Raw genomic sequence first — 23,702 nt, 5'->3', positions numbered from 1 at the left:
GATTGCAAACATCCACAGCTTATCCATGCAATATTTCCCTACCGATTTGCAACATTCCCCTGAGTGATTGAACTATTCCCTTATATGATTCGAAACCCTGTACTTCATAAAGCTTGCGAAAATTCGACGTTTGTTTACATATTTTCAGGCCGAAATAATCTTGTGTGAAAATAAGAGGCTTGTTGTGCATGTGGTACGGAATGTTGACATGATTTCTATGTTTTTAACATCGTTTCTTGTTTTTCTATGTTTTTTCTAAGTTTTTAACATCGTTTCATCATGTTTGATATCCTTTTCGAAATAATATGTATGTAATCCACCTGACCGCCCAAGTAACATTTTAAACCTTATCATAGTTTTAACGTTGTTGTTACGGTTATTCTTAAGCCTCCCTTTTTCATTTGAATGGCTTGTATGACTATAATAAAACTCATTTAGGACTGAAAGGGCCCATCTACAGAACTCTGTTAAGAATACTTGTTAAAACCATTTCTAGACCTTTAAGATGTGAGGTGTGAATAAATTATCAAAATTACAGCCTATTGCAATGGATATGTTCTGGAGACGGCAATGAAGTAATGATTATGAAGTTATAATAATGGTTGAGAATTAATTGAGAATTATTATGTTGTCTTAATATTTTTTCTGATTCGGAAATCGCTCGCGTATGAGCAGAAATCCATGCCAAGAAAATTTCACTGTTGAAATACATTATAATAATTTTAAAAATATCAAAGCGCCTCAATAAGAAGCAACTTTTTAGTATAAAACTAAATTATTTTAAAAATAAAGTGTTTCATTGAAACGCCCTCAATTTGCACAAAACGCTTTTTCAAGGCTGTGGAATAATAAACATACCGAGAAAAACATTTGGAAAATTGCCATTTTTTTATTTGCCTTGTAAATTATGAATTGGTTTACCTACACATCAACATGGCTGACACATTTTGGATACACAAATTAACAATCTTATGCATTAAAATGGATTCCATTGGCTCAAGATCAAGAGAACTTTCCTAATCATAAGTTCAGTCGATTTGTAGTGCTGTATGTGTGGCTAAGATAGTTTTAAACAGCACATAGCTTTAGTAAGCACTTGTGCAGACTAACAAATTTTAAGACTCTCCACGTACAGGTAGTGTCCGAGATACGCGGATCCTGGTATATGCAAATTTACACAATCGTGGGTTTCTGAATTTGACAGTTCTTTGCAGAAATTGTATTGATTTGATACAATATCAGTTAATAGCAACATGATTGAATAATAACCACCCACTGCAAGCAAAAGGAAAAAAAACTTAAATATATAATGACTGAAAACCGCTTCTTCATGATTTGCGTTAATAGCGTATCTCAGATGCAGCCTGCATAGTTTATTCCAAGTTCCCTTCATTCAAGATTTAATAAGCATTTAATAAGATCAGTTGATCTTGATGTCCCAGTCTCAAATAACGAGTCTTAAAATATGCTTAAGAATACATCTACTGGATGGTTAAAGCCAGGCATCTTTTAAGTCTTATAAGCCTTATAATCGCCTTCAGAACGTTTTAACGGTTTAATAACTTTAAAGACTTTTAAGCATCTATAAAAGACATGTTAAAACTATGTGACTCCTATTATAGTTTTAACAGACAGTCTTAGAATTGCCTTCAGAACGTTTTAAAGTTTTAACAACTTTAAAGACTGTTAAGCATCTTCAAAAACCATGTTAAAACTATAAGGCTTACTAAACTCATAGTAAAGCATTCTTTAGACATGTTTAAGTGTAAAAGCTATAGGAAATGTTTCTTAGGCGACCATGCATCGAATCAGCGCTGTTTAACATTTTTAAGGTTGAAATAATCTAAGCTAGAGTTGTGGTTTTGAATGAATAGTAAAAAATATTTTAGTCACTATTTCTCAAACTCCACTAAAAACAAGTATCTTGCTATTATACTAGCTTCGCAATAAGTTTGGTGTAACCAAGTTCACAATAAAAATAAATAGAATACATGATAGATACTTTGTTAACTTATGCAAAATGGAGTATATTTACCCGATACCCTCCTAAATGTCGAACATGGCAGGTAAATGTTGCATCTCTTCCTATAGCGATGGAATTGTTGATGATTGACTCAGCAAAATCTGGCTGAAATGCATATGCCACTGAAAGAAATAAAATGGTTTATTAATGTACATGAAGTAAATTTTCTCATTATGTTTTATTCTCTCAAGAACACAAAGCACAAGACTACTAGCTAATGATGGGTAACTAACGCAAGTTCAAGATGACCTGCCATGGTAACCCTTTATCAGTTGCTCATTTTATATACGGATAACTTGAAAGTATTCATTTAATATTGTGTATTATCTTTTATGTGCTATAATCACACAGTTTCAATTCAAACAAAGCAAAATAATAGTTTCTTGAATGTGTAAAACTATACAGTTGGCTCTTGACTGCTGAATTGATCAGACGTGTTTTTTCTAACAGCAAGAGTACTTCTCGACACTGCACGAGCGAACGAATTGTCATGGAGACAATGAAACCACGGTCCATAAGGGCAAACATTTTTAAATTAGTGTACGAGGGGATTCCGAGACGCCCTTCCCGCTCAGAGGTGATTGACTTTATTGTCGATACACTCAAAGCAGGAGAGGTCGTCATAAGAATTCAATTGTACACCTCGAGGGCAAACGTTTACGTTGAGACGGAAACGATGCAACAAGCGGAGCTGATCGTTGCACAACACCAGGGGAAGCATTCCCTAACGATCGACGGAACATCCTATCCGCTGCCAATTCTGCTGGAAGACGGTGCAACGGAAGTGTGGCTGCACGAGCTTCCACCGTATGTCACGGGAGCTGAAATAGAAGCAGCGATATGTTGTTTCGGCAAGGTAGTTTCGATCACCGAGACGGAGTACGGTCGGGATAGTTAAGTGCCGGGGAAAAAACCGGGATTATCGCGGTAAAGATCATCCTTAGATCACCGGCAATCCAAATCGGACCAACAATGACCATCGCAGACGAACGCACCACTATCACTTACAATGGGCAAAATCCATACTGCCGGTATTGCCTAATGCCCGAACATACTGGTATGGGATGCATGCAGAGCAAGCGCAGCCTCGCTAAGCAAGGCGCATCATATGCCGGAATGACAAAAGCAACAGCACCAGCATCAGCATCCCGAAACAATACACCATCGAAGGCTCCGGCAAAAACGCTAAAAGCTCCGCATACTAGCCAAGCCGTAGCACCGAAGGCCTCGACAGCGACACCGAAGGCCCCAACGGTAGCACCGAAGGCTCCGACCGTGTCACCGAGGGCTCTGACGGTGGCTCCGACGGAAGCAAACAGCGCACCGACAGCATCGACATCATCAGCACAGGGGAAGGAATACGAGTGCACTACGGCGCTTGTTGTACCTGTGTTCAAAATTCCTCGAGATCCCTCTCCCACACCTCCCACCACCAATCCTGACCCTGATACTAAAGGTAAGCGCAGAAACGTAGACGACACAGACAGTGACACGTCTAATGCATCGATCGAGGGAATAGTCAGGCGTAAACCTGGCCGACCACCGAAAAATGCAAAGACAATTACACTAACTAGTACATACACTGATGGATAGAAAATTATTAGAGATGAATCGATACGAAAGTTTTTTGTTTGTTTCTATTAATCTAAACACCATCTCAAACACGACAAAAATAAATACGATGCGTTCATTTGTTCGATCAATTGACGCAGATGTTAATGTTGATAAACGTGGAACGGCGATAGCTTTACGGGAACACCTCAAATATTCTCTCGTCGAACGCAGTTTAGACTCTCGTATAATCTGCCTTCGTCTTGAGAATACTACTACACTCTGTAACGTTTGTGCTCCTTCTGGAAGCCAGCGTTGGTCAGAGCGGGAGGAGTTTTTCAATCATACCCTAGCGTACTACCTGCGAAATGCATGTCAGCATGTCGTTCTTGCAGGGGATTTTAACTGTGTGTTGAATCAAAAGGACGCCACGGGCGAGAGAAATATCAGCCTTGCTCTGAGGAACGCTGTAAACGGTATGGGGATGTGTGATAGTTGGGAAGCTCTCAAAGGTGACTTAGTGGAGTTTTCCCACATCGCACGCGGCTCGGGTTCTCGCATCGATCGATGCTACGTATCATCTACACTCAAGACACACTTAAGCACGACTGACTTACACGTACTAGTCTTTTCTGATCATAAAGCTCTGACGGTTCGAGTAAGCCTTCCAGTAAACATTTGCTCAAGATCACGAAGCAATGGATACTGGCAGCTAAGGCCTCATATTCTAACACAAGAAAATATGCAGGAGTTCAGATGCAAGTGGAATGTATGGACAAGACAAAGAAGGAACTTCAGCTGCTGGATGGATTGGTGGATTCAATTCGCCAAACCAAAAATTAAATCGTTTTTCCGCTGGGAGACGAATCAACAATACTCCCCGTTTTAATTGCGTATGGACATGCGACTTAGAATTAAAAAAAAAAACTATTACAATAATCACCTAACAAACCAAGTGGAACTTAGCAACATTAACAGAGTCAAGGGTAAAATCTTGTCTCTTCAAAGACGCTTCTCTGAAGAATACTTACTTACTTATCCGGCGCTACAACCGCTTTGCGGTCTTGGCCTGCCTCAGGAGTGTCCGAAACCGCTCACGGTCTCGCGCCTTCGTCTGCCAGTCCGTTATCCCGGCCTTAATGGCGTACGCCTCCACGCCATCTTGCCACCTCAATTTGGGCCTACCACACCTCCTCTGTCCTTGTGGACAGCCTAAAAATACTTTACGGGCTGGCTCGTCCGTTTCCATGCGTACAACATGGCCAGCCCACCGGAGCCTGGTGAGCTTAATACGCTGTACGACAGTGACGTCGCCGTACATCTCGTATAGCTCGTCATTATATCGGCTCCTCCATTGTCCTTCCACACATACGGGGCCAAGTATCCTTCTGATCATCTTCCTCTCGAACGCGGCTAAGAGGGCTTCGTCGGATTTGGACAGTGTCCATGTCTCAGAGACGTATGTGAGTACTGGTACTATATAGGTACTATATAGTCCCAGCTTCGTCCGTCGCGACAGGTTCTTTGAGGTGAACTGCTTTTTCAGGCTGTAGAATGACCGGTTGGCAGCCAGCATCCTTGCGCGCAACTCAGCTTCCATACTGTTGTCGTTGCTGACCTTTGACCCAAGATAGGTGAATTCTGGGACGACTTCAAAAGTGCGTTCACCTATCTGTACATCACGCCTACGTAGATTCGGATTATTTATTGGTAGGTCCGCTGATGTTGCCACCATCAGTTTGGTCTTTGTCTCATTTATCTACAATCCAAGGCTCTCTGCCGCCTACTCGATCCCTTAATAGGCTTCCGCTATATAGGAGAGCTGCAGACCAATGATATCTATATCATCAGCGTATGCCAGGATCTGGGTTGACTTATAGAAGATGGTTCCCGTAGTCTCCATCGTCGAGTCACGGATGGCCCTCTCTAGCGCCAGGTTGAAAAGGAGACAAGCAAGCCCGTCCCCCTGGCGCAAACCTTTCGTGGTAGCAAAAGGCCCTGAGAGTTTTCCATCCATCCTCACCTGCCAAGTGACGTTGGGTCATTCTAACTAGCCTTATCAGTTTGGCCGGGATTCCAAATGAGCTCATGGCGTCGTACAGTTTTACCCTGGCTATGCTATCGTATGCGGCTTTGAAGTCTATCAAGAGATGATATGTGTCGTTTCTGTATTCAGCCATCTTCTCCAAGATCTGCCGCATGGTGAAGATCTGATCAGTGGTTGATTTTCCGTTTCGGAATCCTCTTTGATAGTTTCCTACTATCTCTTCGACGTGCGGGACAAGGCGATCCTGAAGGATCAGGGAGAATATTTTATAGGCGGTATTCAACACCGTAATACTCCTGTAGTTGTTGCAGTCCAACCTGTCTCCCTTCTTGTATACGGGGTAGATGATGCCGAGATTCCAATCACAAGGCATTGATTCGCTATCCCACACCTCAGTAACTATTTGATGAATCTCGTTTTCTAGTCGTGCACCTGCATTCTTGACCAGTTCAGCTGCAATTCCGTCGGTTCCGGGTGCCTTGTTATTTTTCAGCCGACGGATAGCCTTTCGTGTTTCTTCTATGCTAGGTGGCAGTAGCATGACAGTATCTACTAGTGGCGCTTCTAGCTGTTCGTTAAACTGGTCTTTGAGCAATTCATCAAAGTACTGAGCCCACCGCGAGAGGACCTCTGGCTGGTTACTAACCAGATCTCCATCCTTGTTGCGACAGCAGGTTACCTTAGGTACAACGTTGTTTCGGTGACCTGCTATCGCTTGGTAAAACTTTCGTGTCGGTCCGTACGCCTCTCTGGTTTGCTCGAGTTCCCGCATGTTTTGCTCTTCCAAAGCCTGCTTCTTGGAGCGGTGAACTCGTTTCTCTTCGCGTCTGAGCCGTGAATATTCCTCTGCGCATGCCCGCGTTCTATGCCGTTGCTGCATTGCTCGGTATGCAGTATTCTTACGTTCGGTCACTTGTCTGCATTCATCGTCGAACCAGCCAGATTTGGTGTAGCCACGACGTGGTGGGAGTATATTTCTTGCACAGTTTATTATTTTTGTTTTTAGAGCGTTCCACCTCTCGCTCGTAGTTTCATAACTGTTTTCTGGTAGTTGAGACTCTTCTAAAGCGGCTTTGAATTCCTGTTGGACAGTAATGTCCGTTGAGTTGAGCCGAGGCTGCGTGTTTTCTCCGCCCCCATTGGCGCGGGGTGGGCGATTCTACAACGTATCACTAAGCCAACCAAGTAGTGATCGGAATCGATATTGGTTCCTCGATATGTTCTGACATTTAACAGACTCGACTGTTGTCGGCGGCTTATTAACACGTGGTCGATCTGGTTGAAGGATTCTCCATGCGGGTGCGCCCATGTAACCTTGTGGATGTCCCTCTCGCAAATTTGGTACTTCCAACAACCAGATTGTTCGCTGCGGCGAACTGGACCAATCTTCTACCATTATCGTTACTGTGCTCATGCAGACTGTGACAGCCAGTGTATTAGCGGTACATTGGCTCCCTACCGACTTTTGCGTTGAAGTCCCCCAGGATGATTGTTGGAGATTGATCATTTGAAATTTATTAATTCGAATTCAAAATTCGAACTGAATTTAGAGATTTTATTTATTTATTTATTTATTTATTTTTTATTTTATTAATTGCTCGGCCACGTTGGCTTACAGCAATAGTGCTTACTGACTATAGTATACAATTATTCACGAAGGAGTAGGAAGGAGTTTATGGTACGGAAAAGGAGCGAAGACGGGATCGGTAGACAGGATAGGAGAGGACAGCAGGAAGGGAAGGCGGAAGTGATTACATTAGTAAACGCTGCTACAGCTTGATTTATGTCATCATCAGTAAAGCACCAATCGGTACCGGCTAAAATATGATGAAGCTTTTGGTAGTCCAGTTTCCTAAAATTGAACATACGAGCCGTAGGTATTCGTTGAGAGGATGCAGGGCGAGAGTGCGTAAGGAGCACACTTGTCTCATGAGCAGGATGATGATTGTCTAGCGCGACGAGTGGAACAGGTGAAGCTATGACGGGGGAGCAGCGCTCCAAGAAGGCATAGCATTGGCAGCATTGGCAAATAGAAGGTCCAATTGACTACGCGTATATTTTTTATGTCAGATAAATGCGGCAAACCGTTTACCGACATTCCATCAAGCAGAGAAACATTTTCACGAGATACACCAGTAGGAATGAAGTGATTAACGCACGATGCAAACACATCCATATCAAGCTCAGATAGACAGAGAGGCGTAACTCGTCTAGTTTTGTGCGCAATCCTCATACTTTTTGATAGTAGATGTTCAATTGATCGATCGAAGGGATGAGTGAGCGAGATGCGCCGGGAGTGCTCTCGCTGCAAGTTATTAACGGCGAAAGAGAGTCGGACGGATTGTGTGTATTAGATGCAGGGTTAGCTTCCATCAATTCGGGTAAAATCGGTAGTTCATGAGAATCTTCAGCCGGATCAGCCGGTTACGCTTGCTGAAAGTACTGCGTATAAGGCAAGCTCATAGGACCATGATCTGGCGAAATAGTGAAATCAGCGTTTCGCAGTTGTGTCGTGTGGTTGATAGAAGGTGGCGAGGAAGGATGATCCGATTCACGATTAATAGGCGCAGAAGGTGCAAGGGATGCTGCTGTAGTGGGTCGCCAAACATTGATGGAGCGGGGATTTAGGTCGATGAACTCCTTAAAAGAGATCCCGCGAGGCCAGGTTGAAGCAGCCAAAGCAATAGCCCGGTGCGAATCCGGTACACCAATTTTAAAAGATACGTAGGAGAGCGTAGAAAGATCCCGGTCGCGTCGTACAAGGCTATATACCAAGATGTCGTCTGTCCCTATGTTAGAACAGGCCATTTCGCGGATCGCTTCAATCGGAGTATCAGGAGCAATACGGGAGATAAAGACCCAAGTACGGGGTGGGCGTTCAGGAACGGTCGTAATATTATTGCAGGACAGCCCTGTGCCCGATGAAAGCATAGCGCGTGTAACGGTATTGGTAGGCGATGGGTCGGGAGAGCGATCCAATAATCGACGTTTAGAAGGATTCTCACCAACAGCTTGATGCTTGAGCTTAGAGGCCGCAACTGGAATCGTGGTCGTTGAGTGCGTAGCAGGAATCGCAGAATGGTGAGCACTCGATGTAGTGGTATGCGTGGCAAGATGAGAGTTGAGCTTGTTCATTAGTGAGTTGAAGGAAGTGAGAAGCTCACGGTGCATGAGATCAAGCTCCTTGATGCCATGCTTAACTTCATCAAGCGTTGTGAGTAGTGGAGCCTGTGAGTAGTTGCGTTCCATTGAGTGAGAAGCAGTAAGTGAGTCGATGAAATCTTTCACGGAACGAATTGACGATGCTGATTCCTGTTTCATCAAAGCTATCTCGTTTCTAAAACAATCCAGTGAAGAGGAAAGTTCAAGTCGCAAGCCAGCTGATGCCGCCTGCACAGAACGTGAGGAATCGCGGAAATCGGACTGCAACGATTTCAACAGGTAGGCAGCGTCACGAGAAAGGCCGTGCGAGAAGCGTAAAGTGTCAACGGCCCGCAAACGCTGAGCACAATCAGCGCAAGCCCAGAATAAATTTTGTGACTTCTTAAAATCACGCAGGAGCGGGGTTGAAAGTCCAATGCACTTATCGTGGTAATAGTGTTCACAAAGACCGAAGCACGGAATTGGATCGTTGCTAATAGCACCTTCACATTTCTTACAGATCACAGACGCCATCGCAAAATAGACCAAAGTTCGACTGAACAGTGAGTGATCACAACAACCGCAGGCGGATTGCAATGTTTATATGTTGAACCGTACAATTCACAGGTGCCGCACAAATTTGTGATACGTGAACGCGCGAGTGTAAATTAACCGAACTAAAACAATTCAAGCCTTAGTCAACAAGAAAATCGCGGTAAAAAATCAACTTGGAAATAGGAGAGTGAGAGAGCACAACCAGCCGCTTTGAGTGACAAGTGACAATTGGGGAGATAGGATAGGAAATGAACTCATAGGCATAGATAAGGATAACAGAATGAACTCAGAAATGAATTATGTAATGAACTCTTGACAATTGAATATACAGTAGCAAACGGACATTTGACCGAGTCGCATTTCTTTTCATAACCGGCACAAGTTTTTATAATTATCGGGAAAGAAAACGAGTTGTACCACGTAGACGAACATTCTTGAGGTTTTCTCACAATGATTATGAGGTCATGCCTGGGGCACGCATCAACGATTCTAGCGAGGCGGCCGTAAAAAAGGTCCTTCTCCTCTTCCTCTTTATCTTCGGTAGGGACGTGAACGTTTATGAGGCTTATATTAAAGAACTTGCCTCGCATGCGCAGGGTGCATAGCCTATCGTTTATAGCCTTGAAATCCATGATTGCGGGTTTCAACCGGGGACCTACGGCGAAACCCGTTCCGAGCATGCGGTGGCGGTCGTGGCAGTTGTAGTAAATGTCGTAGCAATGCTTACCACGCCTGTTGTGCACACCGTTCCCTAGCCACCGAATCTCTTGTAGAGGTCCATGCTCAGTGTGGCATTAGCCCATTTTCATCGTTGTCCGGGGACATAGCGTTGGGTCGGTATCGTTAAGTCCGTGTCGTAACTTCCTGTTGCTTTCCGTAGTCGATTGTTCCGTGAGACTGTGTGACTGGCCCTGCGCCCACGTGGCCGTTTTATTTAGCGTCGGTTTGCCCCCCCCCCCCCCCCCCCCGCGGAGTTCAGGCACATGGTTTCCCGGGATACCCACCCCACTCCTGGTTCGCCATATGCCACCATCCGCCCAAGGGGTTGGATCTAGCCCGTGTACCCAAGCTTGGATATGTGGCTACCGCTACATGTTACCACTCTGTACGACGAGGACGTGCCGGAATAGGAGTTGGATGGGAGAGCCTGTATTATCCCTCACTGGGGCTTCGGATCCCATCCCATTACAGAGCCCGATGTCTACCCTATACCTAATATGACCGCACACACCGTAGCGCGTGCTTTTATCAATGGTTGGATGTCGCGATTTGGTGTCACAAATATCACAACCGACGGTGTCAGGCAATTTGTTTATATGTTTATATGTTTATATGTTTATTGACTAATCCATCGGGATCTTGAAGATCCTACATGAATGTACTTAAATTAGTGCTTATAGACTATGTAAGGTACATAAATCGATAGGAGAGAACAGGTGCACAAGAATAGAAAATGTATTTTGAAAATAAAATTATTACGTAAGTTGTGTCCTGAGTCTATCTCTAAAAACATTCTGTGGCATGTTGAAATCAAATAAATCAAAGTTATTTATGAAAGTTCGACACATAGCTTACATAGGATCAGACTGACCAAAACGAGTTCTATAACGAGGGACGGATATGAATTGACGTGTACGTAGATTCCTAGATGGCGCGTTAAATTCTATCGTAGCTAATAGAGTAGGAGTATCAATGTGGTGGTTAAGTAGTCCTGATATAAAAAGGCATTTAGCTATCTCACGGCGCTTTTTCAACGACTCAATCCCTAAAAGCAGACACCGGGAATGATATGACGGTAACACATCGCCCTATCGCCATGGTAAGAGTCTTACAGCATATCTAGTCGCTTTTCTTTGGATGGCCTCGATTCGATTACTCCATTGTTCGGTACAGGGGTCGCTAACAATACTGCCATATTCTAACACAGATCGAACGTAGGCACAGTAGATGTTTTTTATGGTCATAGGATTACGGAAACCTTGCGTTGATCGAATAATCCAACCCAGTAGTTAGTTCCCTCTGGATACTATATTCTCTAGGTGATCGTTAAATGTTAAACGTGTGTCGAGAATGATCCCAAGGACGCGGAATGTATCGGTGCGTTCAACGGATATGTTATCGATCTGGTAGTTGAATCGTGTGCAAGACCGAGAACGGTAAAAAGACAAAACACAACATTTTTCGATACATAGCAAAATTGCATTATCACGGCACCATATGCTAAATAGGTTGATGGCGTGTTGAATTCATTGGTATCGTTGATAGGAGGCATTGGCAGTCAGATGCAGTTATTGGTATCGTTGATAGGAGCGAACAGCTTAACGTCATCGGCAAACAGAAGAAAACGGTGTTCCGCGAGCAATTGCCCTACATCGTTTATATAAAGAATGAAGAGCAGCGGGCCCAAATTGCTGCCTTGATGCACTCCTGAGGTGCCAAGATACTCTCTAGAAGTATGATCGTTTACCTTGATCTTGTATGAGCGTTCTGTGAGGTAGGAATGCAACCACTTAACTATTTGTTCCGAAAACCCTAACTTCTGCAATTTGGCGATTAAAATGTCGTGTGAGATGAGGTCGAAAGCAGCTTTGAGATCGGTGTAAATAGCATCCACTTGACCTCCGGAGTCGAGATTACGTTTGCAGAAACTAACGAATTCAGTGAGGTTCGTTAATGTTGAACGTTTGGGTACGAACCCGTGTTGGTTATCCATAATGTAATTCGATGTAGCATAGGGCCGTAAAGCAGAAGCTCAAAAGCTTTTGATACCGCACAAAGTGATGTGATACCGCGATAGTTTGAAGCACATGAGCGATCCCCTTTTTTAAATATTGGTACCATCCACGAGGTCTTCCATAAGCGTGGGAAAATATCGTGGGAACACAGTGACGTGTTGTATATGTTTGTTAATACAGGTGCTAGGGACTGATAGCATTTACTGATGATGTAACTCGGAATACCATCGGGACCAGGAGCTGTAGAGGGTTTAAGGCTTTTGAGGCACTTTTCTACTGTGCGTATATCAAACGTAGGAATGGTGTAATCAATCATGTTTAGAGGTGTGTAAGATGTGGCCCTTGAGATCACCGTTTGATCTACAATTGGGGTAGAGAAGCCATCGGAAAATCGTTCAGCAAAAATGTTGCAAATAACTTCGGGTGACGTGCCCACGGAATCATTATATTTGATTGTGCTTGGAACTACGTTTGAGCGTCGTCTGCTGTCCATGAAGCGCCAAAATTTTCGGGGATGTCGGAGAAGGTACCTTTCGATTGAAGATATATATTTCTTATATCTTGATCGGTTATACTGACGGTATGCATGTATCGCGTTGTTACGATTTTCCCTAGTGATATTACTTTTCATAAAACGGTGTCGACTAATGGCTTTGTTTTTGGCTCGTTTGAGGATGATAAACCTGTTATTACTCCATGCTGGAGAGCGTTTCTGGTGCATAATTGGCGTACAAGATTGTAGAGCATCTTTCATGAAAATCGTGAAGGCATGAACAGCGTCGTCAACAGATGGAAAGTTGGAGCAGTTTAAAGTAGAACCGAATAGAATTATTCTTTCCTCCAGTTCGACGATATTAGCCTTTGAGTAATTTAATCGTTGCTGATATGTGTTGCTTGGATGGGAGCTAGACTCATGAGGATCATAGTGACGTATTGACCATTCGAGTGCAGGATGATAATTGTCGAGCTTGAGCAGGGCCGGTTCGGATTTAGACACGGCAGAACAGATCTCAGCGGCGTTGGAGTTAGCAAAAATTAGATCGAGTTGTCGGTCTATGGAGTTTCTAACGTTGCTTAATTCATAAAGGCCGTTTGCTGCCACAACATCGATGAAAATATGATTATTTCGAGACTTAGATGACGGTTTATAGTGCATGAAAGTGGAGCGCAATGGTACATCCTCGACATCGGCTGGATTGAGTTTGGACCACATAATGTCCCATTTGTTAAAATCTCCAGCGACAAGCAGGAGATCGTTATCTCTCATGCGTGATGAAATTTCGCGTATACTTTCCAGATGTTTGTTAACAATTATGTCGTTATATGCGTTGTACGATGGAATATACATGGCACCGATATAAACGAAAATATTACCCAATCGAATTTTTACCCATAACTGTTCCATAGTTCGATCCGTCGGTGCAATTTCGCAAGATGAAAGAGAGCGAGAGCAGGCTATTAGAACACCACCACCGATGGAGAAAGTGCTGTTGGTGGTGGTTCTATCGCATCGGTAAATAGAATAGCGATCGTCGTTGAATAACTCATTGTTTATGTTATTGTTCAACCAGGTTTCAGTTAATATTACGATTTTGTATTCAGTTTCTGAAAGTACTAGTCTAAGATCATTCAGTTTTTTACGCTATTTGTGTTTTACGTTATTTGTGTCAGAGCTTTTCCGTACCCTTGCAAGTATGCTTGGAATAACACACTTGGGCACTACCCCATACCACCCGCAAGCAAACGGACAAATCGAGCGTACATATCGACAGCTCAAGGCAGCTATAATGTGCCACCAAAACTACTTTGGTGTGGTACTGAAGTCCTGGACTGAATAGGTGGACTTAAGTCCTACCTATCGTTATAATGTGCCACCAAAACTATTGTGGTTTGGCACTGAAGTCCTGGACTGAATAGGTGGACTGAAGTCCTACCTATCGTCCTCTTAAGCATGCGATCTTCTCTAAAAGTAGATTTAAATCCAACGGTTGCTGAGCTTATTTACGGTTCCGCTGAATTTCTTCATGCACGAACCGATGTCGTACGTCGACTTACTTTAGACGATCACTGTCTCGTTCATCCTCAACCACTCGAATGGTTGACTGATTGTCCTCGTGGTAAACTCCGGTTCTTTCTCCAGATCCCGCAACAGCCGCACAAGCCATTTTCCATGAAAAAACAGCCACACTTAACGTCACTAGTTCCGCCTCGGTTGATGACAACGCAATCGTCGACTGTTTCCTTATCAATCAGCTTACAGCAGCACTGCATACTCGGAACAGATATCCCGTCAACGAACGTCGATCCTTCGGATCATTCGCCCAATGCGCATCAGCAAGAATCTACTACAGCAGAATCCTTCGCACGAAAAACGAGCCCATACTCAAGCGTGCTCTTGATGTATCGGAGTACTCTCTTTGCATGCTTCCAGTGCACATCCGTAGAACAACTCTGGAACTGGCTGAGATAGCTAACGCACGCACACAAATCTGGCCTCGATGTCAACATCACGTGCATTAGACAAACAATCATCTGTCTGTATGGCTTGTCTGTATGCTCAGCATCTTCACCTTTCTTCAGCCGAAGATGACACTCCATCGGTGTTGAGACTGCCTTGCATTCATGCATATGGAAACGCAGAAGTAAATTCTCTAGAAAACTTCGCTGACTTATCCGGAGACATTTTCCTTCCACATCGCGTTCAATCTTCATGCCAAGGAATGTTTTAACCTCTCCAATGTCTAACATTTCAAACTCTTTCGAGAGAGATTGCTTCACTGTCTTGACCGCATTAAACTGATGACCAACAACGAGCAGATCATCCAATAAGCAGCACTAAGATCACTTTACATGGTTTTCCACGATTTGTTGGTTGGTTCCCATAAATTTTTGGTGAGTTCACATATTTTGATGGTGCGTTCCCACGATTTTTTTACCGTTTCCCAACACTTTTTGGTCCAATTGTATTGATATCCAATCGGAAAATACGAATACATTATGAGAACGAACCAAAAATCTATGGGATACGATCAAATAAACGTGGGAATCTACCAAAAACTAATGGGAACTGACCAATAAATCGTGGGAAACCCTGTATTGCTCCCAGATCCCTTTATGTATAGGCACATGTCACTCACACTTCTACAAAATCCTAGATTCTCGACATAACTGTGAAACCTTGCATTCCAAGCTCTCGAAGCTTGTTTCGAGCTTGTTTCATTGAGGAAAGCAGTTTTTACGTCCATTTCATGAACCACCATTCATGGAACTTAAATCATTTGCGATGGCTAAGACTACTCTCACGGTATCCAAACGCGCTACTAGAGAATAAGTTTCAGCGTAATCGGTACCATGTTTCTGGCTGAAACCACGCGCTACTAATCGAGCTTTGTACAGATCTTCATTTTTGGATTCCCCACGCTTTACTTTGAACACCCTGCAAGTAATTGGAATTCGATCATGTGGTAGCTTCTAAAGGGTCCACGTGTGATTTCTTGTAAGAGAATCCATCTCCTCGAGGATTGGAGCTTTCTTCTTTTCCCAATCTACTGACGATTTCGCTTCCGTATGCGAAGTCGGTACATGATAGCTTGATGCATTGAATGCAAAGCCTGTGTAGTTCATGTTGTAGTATTTATGCCATGCAGGTGTCTTTCGTATTCGTTGTTCACTATAAATTTTAAGCGATTTCACTTCGACATTATCTTCACCATCACCAACACAAATACTGAAACTTTCTTCGTATACATTTTCAGCCAGGGTTTCATCAGGATCGTCGGCATTTACGGTCGGTTGTTGAGAGACAACATCATCTTCAACATCACTATCACTGATAGGTCCGTTCCAAACCCTACAGATAAGAAATTCGTCACTGTTGCCATTTAACCGCGAGGATGTTACCAATTCACTAAAATTCGAATTTTCCACAAAATGGACGTCCCGCTCAACAACGACTTTCTTATCCTCCAAAAGCCATACACGATACCCACAAGAGACATACCCAATAGACACACCTATCCACGATTTTGTGTCGAGCTTCCATCTTTGCTCTTTTGGTACATTCACAAACACAACACTGCCGAAGGTACGCAAATTACTTACATTTGGTTTACGATTTTCCCAAACTTCGAATGGTGTCGTTACCCAGTGCACTAGCCGGATTGTGATTTACCAAATATGCTGCTGTTTGAACCGCAGGAACCCAAAACTCTTTACCAACGCCACTGCCACTAATCATAGAACGAACTTTCTCTACTAGTGTACAGTTCATTCTTTGTACGGTTCAAAATATGGAACAGTCCATTCGATTTGAATTCTCTGCACCTTGCAAAAGTTCTTGAATTTCCACCTTGAATCCACCACTCTACCATACCGCCATCCGTTATGCTACTGGGGTTTGCATCACGAGCCCTATTACATCACTTTTGTGTGAAAGTGGACTTCAACTTTTCGACCACATCATAACCGACAAGATAGTAGCAGCTGCAGGACGAATGATGGAGAAAAACATCAAGGCCTATGCCCTTATCCAAAGGTCAAACGCCGATTTCACTACGCTAACAGAACAAACACTCTTCTCAGTCACCAAACTAATCCAAATCGGTAGTCGCCCCAGGTACTACCACCCACCACAAATAAACTGGACCATCAAACATCGTGGCGTTTACATCACCGTCCATCACATATTAACCGAATGCCATGGATTTACTGCGGAACGCATCATCTGCAAATTGGACCACAGCATCAACACCATCCTCTCACCAGACAGCGATTGCCAGCGTTAAAATTCCTTTCTATAACCAGCATTTACAAAGCACTCTAACCAAAACCACATGTTTAATAAAATCAATAGATAAAAGCTTTAAGGAAAATGAGTCTATCCGGTATAAGGTAATTTATAAGCCACAAATGGCTGGCAAAACAGGAATGTTAGACTTAAAGTATAAAATTATTTAAATTATTAAAAGAGGCGCATGAAGCCAATCGGCTCTAAATCTCTATAAAAATAAAGCAAACAATCTATTTCTTTTGATCTATTAATAGATTTTCACATGAAAACATTTATTTCCCTGACACTTTAAAGCTATCTTAGCACATCTATACTATTGATGAAAAAAATGAATATCTGAAGGGATTCGAATCTTCGAATCCCAATCCTGGTTAGGATTCGAATCTTTGCATCTCAATCCCAATCCCAATGTGATATAGCCTCTTTTTTAGTTGGCAGCGGGGTTTGGGGGAGTGGAATTGTTTAGGGGGGGGGGGAGGGGATTAGTAGAAGCGGGAATAAGAGGTTATTATGTTTTTCTCTTCATTACTTAACGTTTCAGTACATACATAATAATTAGTATAGGTAGTCCCGTATTCAAATTTGTAAAAATAGTTAAAAACAAGCAACATACTATTCAAACGCTAAAGCTAGGAAACAACATCTTCCTAACAGCCACTGAAAAATGTAACGCCCTCAAAACACATTTTGAAAACTCTCATTACTTAACTTACAACAGAAATAGTCCAATGGAAAGGAAAGTTACAAAAAACAATAGAATTTTCTTTGCTAGAAACCAAAATCACTCCTTGGATCCAGGTTACTTGGTTAAACCAAAATTACTCATGAACATAATCAAAAATCTTAAAAATAAAAAATCAGCAGGCTGTGACGAAATTAACAACACAGAGATTAAAATGCTTCCTAAAAAGGCAGTACTCTACCTCAAAATAATATTTGATAGTTGTCTTAAACTAGGATACTTTCCTTCACAATGGAAAAAAGCAAAAATAGTGGCTATTCCAAAACCCGGAAAAGATCATTCTAATCCTGGAAACTACAGACCAATATTCCTTCTGAGTTGCATAGGTAAACTTTTTGAGAAAATTATTGCACGCAATATACGTTCTCATACAGACATTAACAATATCATCCCACAGTCACAATTTGGTTTTCAACCCGAAAAATCAACAACTCATCAGATACATAGACTCAAAAATTATATTATAGAAAATCGGAATAGAAAAAGATCTACTGGTTTAGTTTTGTTAGATACTGAAAAAGCTTTCGATTCCATTTGGCATGACGGCCTGTTATATAAATTAATTCAATATAATTTTCCTACGTATATTATAAAAATAATTCAGTCCTTTCTCAGCAATCGAAAAAGTTCAGTTCATATTGGGCACACTAAATCAAATTTCTTTAAACCCTTAGCGGGAGTACCACAAGGTAGTATATTATCGCCAATACTATTTAATATATTTATTTCTGACATTCCCTCTACAAACAACTGTACAAATTATCTATATGCAGACGACCTAGCAATCGCGGCTACGGCCAGAAGTCCGAGCTCAATAATCAAAGCCTTAAATGGTACATTGAAAGCATACGCCAAGTTCTGCAATAGATGGAAGCTCAAAACAAACGCAAATAAATCTGAGGCAATCTTCTTCACAAGAAACACTAGTTTACGCAAATTACCTAGTAATGAAGTTAGCTTTATGCAAGGAAACATTACATGGAAAGATCAAGTTAAATACCTTGGAGTACATTTAGAAAAACGCATGACATTTAAAACCCACATAGAAAAACAATTAGAAAAAGTAGACAAATTACTAAAAATTTTATATTCTTTCCTAAATAGGAAATCAAAACTAAATTTGCAAAACAAAAAATTAGTTTACACGGCTTATATACGCCCGATTCTGACGTACGCAGCGCCGGCATGGATTAGTTGTGCGTACTCTCATAGAAAAAAACTTCAAGTTAGACAAAACAAAATATTAAAAATGATCATAAACTTACCACCTTGGCATAACACAAACGATTTACACAAAAGAAGTAATTTAGTAAAAATGGAAGAATTTATAGGAAATTTAAATGTAAATTCCGCAAACAAATGTCGCCAGAGCTCAATTAGCATAATTAATCAACTAGTTGAACAACGTATCTAAGCATAAAAAATGAGTTTATAATTTTCTGTACAAAGCTCTCCTCTTCTCTATCTAGTTAAGGATTAGGTCTAGCAAATGTAGGTTAAGATATAGGTTAGATATATATGTTTTTAGGTTAAGTCTAAAATTGCATGGGTTTTTTTGCACTTTTCCCATATACTCAGATTTAAAATCAGCAAACAACATATATTCTACTCAGCTATGCTATAAAAATTCCCGATTATTGAGGAGAGCACATTGCGTACCCAATGTTAAAGAACGTTCGATTCTATATGTATTTTTTTTTCTTTATATCCACAATAAACATCTCTACTACTACTAGTATAGGTAGTCCCTATGATATGCAGATCTCTATTCAATATCAAATAAATAATTTAGTTAATGACTATAATTTTTTTTAAACGCAACATTATACGAACATCTTAAATATGTTGATTGGACACTTCGTGATTCGACTTCGAAAATTCGCGATACGCGGTCTCTTCTCGACCACCATTATAGCCTGATCTTATTTCAATCAATTATTTCAATATTGGTTTTGTAGGTAATAAGGGAATGTGAAAATATTTAAGTCAAATACAGTGTACTCCTTCTAATCCAGGGGCCTCCAAACTTTTCAGCTCGTGGGCCGGATTGCTTCAAAAATCACTATGTTAAGGGCCATTTGATGTTACCTATAATTGATGAGTGAACGTTTAAATCTCATTTTTATAACAAAATACTAACGATACTTGAACAGATTCGTGTTACTAAAGCTTGATTTTTGTCTAAGAAATGTAAAAAAAAATACAATTTCTTTTGAAAAAGTCAAAATAACCTAATATTTATTCTAAATCTGGCCAAGTCATCGGGGCCGCATTTTAAGCTCTTGAGGGCCGCATGCGGCTCGCGGGCCGTAGTTTGGAGACCCCTGCTCCAATCGGAAAAATCACTCTCATTTCGTAATCCAATCGGCTCTCAAATAAAAGATGGTTGACTGTAAAACATTGTTTATTGCTATCCTTAAATATGTCCAAACAATTGTGAATCATTTCATTTCATTTATTTCATTTATTTCATTTATTTCATACAATATCCGCCATCAAGGCTAAATATAATAGACTTAAAACTAATTTAATACTAACAAATAAACAAAATAATTCATGAAAAACTAAGCCTAACTAACCTAGTCTTGACCTAGCAAAAAAGAAAAGAAAAAAAAACAAGAGTAGAGCGTAGAGACTATCATAAACTTAACAAAAACAAAAAAAAAGAGAGTAATAGAAAACTAAGGAGAATAATTAAAGGGAATTAGAAGAAAAAATATGGTTACGGAAAGAGTTAAGAGAGGAGTCGAAATCAAAGAGATAGTAAAAGTGGTTAAACAACCTGAAACAGGACAGAAGAGGGTCATTGAAAGTATAAAGAGTATGACGTGTTTCAATTGACAGAGGATCACGTGGACGAAGAGAACGAGAGGGAACATACAGCGAGATGGACGAGAGTAAATCAGGAGCATCAGTAGCAGAAAGTAATAAGCCACCAATAAAACAAGCCTGAAACACTTGGCGGCGGAAGCTTAAGGAGTGAAGATTGAATAACTGCAATCGCGTTTCATAGGGAGGTAGTGAGGCAGCACCGAACAAACGACGAAAGGCAATCCTGGTAAAGAGGCGCTGAATGCTTTCAATTCTCGAACAGCCATCAATAGTGGGAGGATTCCAGATGATACTTGCATATTCAAGAAGAGGCCTTACCAGAGCACAATAAAGTTTTCTTAAGAAGCTTTGATATCTAAAAATAGAGGTAAAACGTAAGATAAACCCAAGGGTTCGATTTGCTTTTAGTAGCACCTCATCAAGCTGCAGTTTAAAGTTAAGACGACAGTCAAGTATAATACCAAGGTCACGGATGGACATAACACGAGAGAGGGAAGCGCTAGAGTATTGTATTAACGGAATAACACTGGTTTTATTATGGTAAACTGCAAGACTCTTGTTCAATGTATGTTTTACTTTTTAACAGTCCCACGACATTCCTATTCTGCAAACCGTTGCGTTACACAAAAGATAATGTACAAAATATGTTATTATGATTGTTTTATTTCCCTCCCCTCCACCCACGCGACGGTTGAATTGAAACGGCAAACAATAGCAATGCACGAATCGCACTCGTCAGAACACTGAATTGGTTAAACGTGAAATAATAAATCGTTAAGGCTAATATTAGTATAAAAAGTATTTTTAATCCAAAATAATTTGTCCATAAAAATCATGAACAAGTACAAAAACACATTAAAAAAGGTTTGAATCCCGGAGACCTTATGTCAAGTGACGAATTTATAAAATACTCCAATTTCTATCACCTGATCCCCTTAATGCGCCTTGATGAACAACTTCACCATTTCATGTTCACCTTGAATGTGATGTGACCAATCCCAATCCCACTCGCAATCGCAATCCCAATCCCCTACAAATTGCACCACTATTGGTACATTTGGGCCGGTCTGGTGAAAAAGTCGTCAACTCGTACGACTTAACAACATGCCCGTTATGGACTCAAGCCCCGAATAGAATGTGTCCCCATACAAAGACCTGACTATCTTGCTGTGGTAATAAAAAGTCACTGAAAGCCAAGCCCACAAGTAGAGGTACAGGTACAGGTAGGCATTGACCGAAAACGGTTCTTGTGCCAAAGAAAAAGAAGAAGAAGAAGATTGACTCATTTACCCTACTTGATTATAATCAAATATTTTAAGCAAAAATGTATAATACTTACCTTTAATGTTTGATAAAACAGCAACAACCATTGCTGCAGTTATGAGCTGGTTAAATGGCATTATATAAACTACCAATGTACAATTTTTTGTTTTTAAATTGGAAGTCAATCGCACAACACAGATTGCTAGCTAATTTTAATGAACCTGCACTTAATTCGAACGAAGATCAATGCCAAAAATTCTATTCCGGATAATTGTTATATTAGTTGTCGTATCACTGCTGCAAGGAAATAAAAAGTTTTATTTATGAAATTAACAGTTTCATAAGAGTGGAAGTTATTGAAAAAAAAAGTAAAAGTTATTGAACCATACAATGCATATATATATATGTAATATAACATATATATATATATATATATATATATATATATATATATATATATATATATATATATATATATATATATATATATATATATATATATATATATATATATATATATATATATATATATATATATATATATATATATATATATATATAATTATGAGTCGAGGCTCGATGAGGTCTTTATTCGTTCAGTTCGCACAAAAGAGAGCGTGTCCAACGGTTACGACGAACGGCCGAACCGTTCTTAGCTAACACACACGTACACACGTTCGCTTAACGGTGTCGTACGGTCTGTTTACGTGGTGCAGTCCTCTTCTATGGAGCAGCGTTGATATGCCTACTCATTGGTATATAACTCCTCCGGGGCTAAGATTCAAGACGTCCTCGTCTGATGGGAGTAGCTAGAACTCAAGCTCATCATAACACTTTTTTTCATAAACGTTATAATAGTTGTTCTTAATACTAATCCTAACTATTCCCTAACCATTCCTAACTAATCATTACTACTTCACCAAGGGAAGAAGAAAGATACTTTTGTCGACTGATTTTCAAGATTTTACTAATCTAAAATCGGAAAATATCATTAAATGTTGGTCTTACTACAACTACATCGGAATTCAAATAAATTGATTGTAATCGAAATTCAAGTGTAAATTTATAATTATTTTGGAAAATTATTAAGTTGTTGTTTTTTTAGTTTCTTAATCGTTTGATCTCGTTTGATCGGAGCTGGTCTCGTAGTACAGTCGTCTACTCGTACGACTAAACAACATGCCCGACATGGGTTCGATCCCCAAATAGACCGTGCCGCCATACGTAGGATTGACTATCCTGCTATGGGGGGAAATCAATTAGTCACTGAAAGCCAAAGCCCACTCGTGGTACAGGCAGGCCTTGACCGACAACGGTTGTTGAGCCAAAGAAGAAGAAGAAGAAGAATCGTTTGATCTTTCCTTTATGTTTTTTTACTCCTCTGCTGTTTTCAAAAGTCCTTTCTTTAACGTTGTTGGCTGTAGTTTTGTTTGCTCGCGGTTGGGTTTTTGTTCTTATGTTTGGAATTACAAATACGTCCGTTGATTCATTTAAGAGTGGTGGAGATGTTTTCTTGTTGTTTTGGTTCAATTGTCGTTTAACTGCATTTTCTAAGTTGTGTTTGGCTTCCGTAAAAAGTTGGTTAGATGTTTCTAAAATCTGTGCTGGATTACTGTTGTTTGTCTGATTAAATGTCAGTTCATTTGGAGTGAACTTAGTAGCTGAATGAATAGTATCATTATATAACGCTACTGCTATTCTTATAGTGGATTTTATGTCATAGCCTTCATATTTGTGTTTGTTGGTATTGTAAATTTCGGTAATTGTGCTATGTGTTTTTTCGATCTGCCCATTCGATTCTGAACATGAAGCGTATTTTAATACTACACCTAATGAACCTAAATAATTTTTCAGTTGGGTTGATCTGAAAGCTGCTTCGTGGTCAGTTATAATCTCTTTCGGTATACCGTATTGAGCAAAATATTGGGAAAGCTTTCTCTGTACCTGTACAATATTTTTGTTCTTTATATGAAACATTTGTAGGTGTTTCGAAAACGAGTCTATTAAAGACAAAAAGTTCACAT

General features: G+C 40.7%; 1 protein-coding gene across 11 annotated transcripts in view; it reads right to left on the bottom strand.

Annotated features, from left to right (window-relative positions):
* LOC4576145 (lachesin) overlaps positions 1–23,702 on the bottom strand; it is a 233,599-nt gene that overhangs the window by 164,088 nt on the left and 45,809 nt on the right. For 10 of the 11 annotated variants that reach the window (XM_061641127.1, XM_061641132.1, XM_061641138.1 and 7 more), the window contains 2 exons: positions 21,755–21,975; positions 2,036–2,145 (listed from right to left, as the gene is read on the bottom strand). In XM_061641127.1, coding sequence (XP_061497111.1) covers positions 2,036–2,145; positions 21,755–21,815 — 171 coding nt within the window. In that variant the 5' untranslated portion in view covers positions 21,816–21,975. The remainder of the gene's footprint in view (positions 1–2,035; positions 2,146–21,754; positions 21,976–23,702) is intronic. The other variant, XM_061641102.1, reaches the window with a different exon arrangement.

The sequence above is a fragment of the Anopheles gambiae genome, chromosome X, assembly GCF_943734735.2.
Source record: "Anopheles gambiae chromosome X, idAnoGambNW_F1_1, whole genome shotgun sequence".
Classification (NCBI taxonomy): domain Eukaryota; kingdom Metazoa; phylum Arthropoda; class Insecta; order Diptera; family Culicidae; genus Anopheles; species Anopheles gambiae.
Note: the sequence above shows the minus strand (reverse complement) of the source record. Positions and strands in the feature narration are given on the sequence as shown.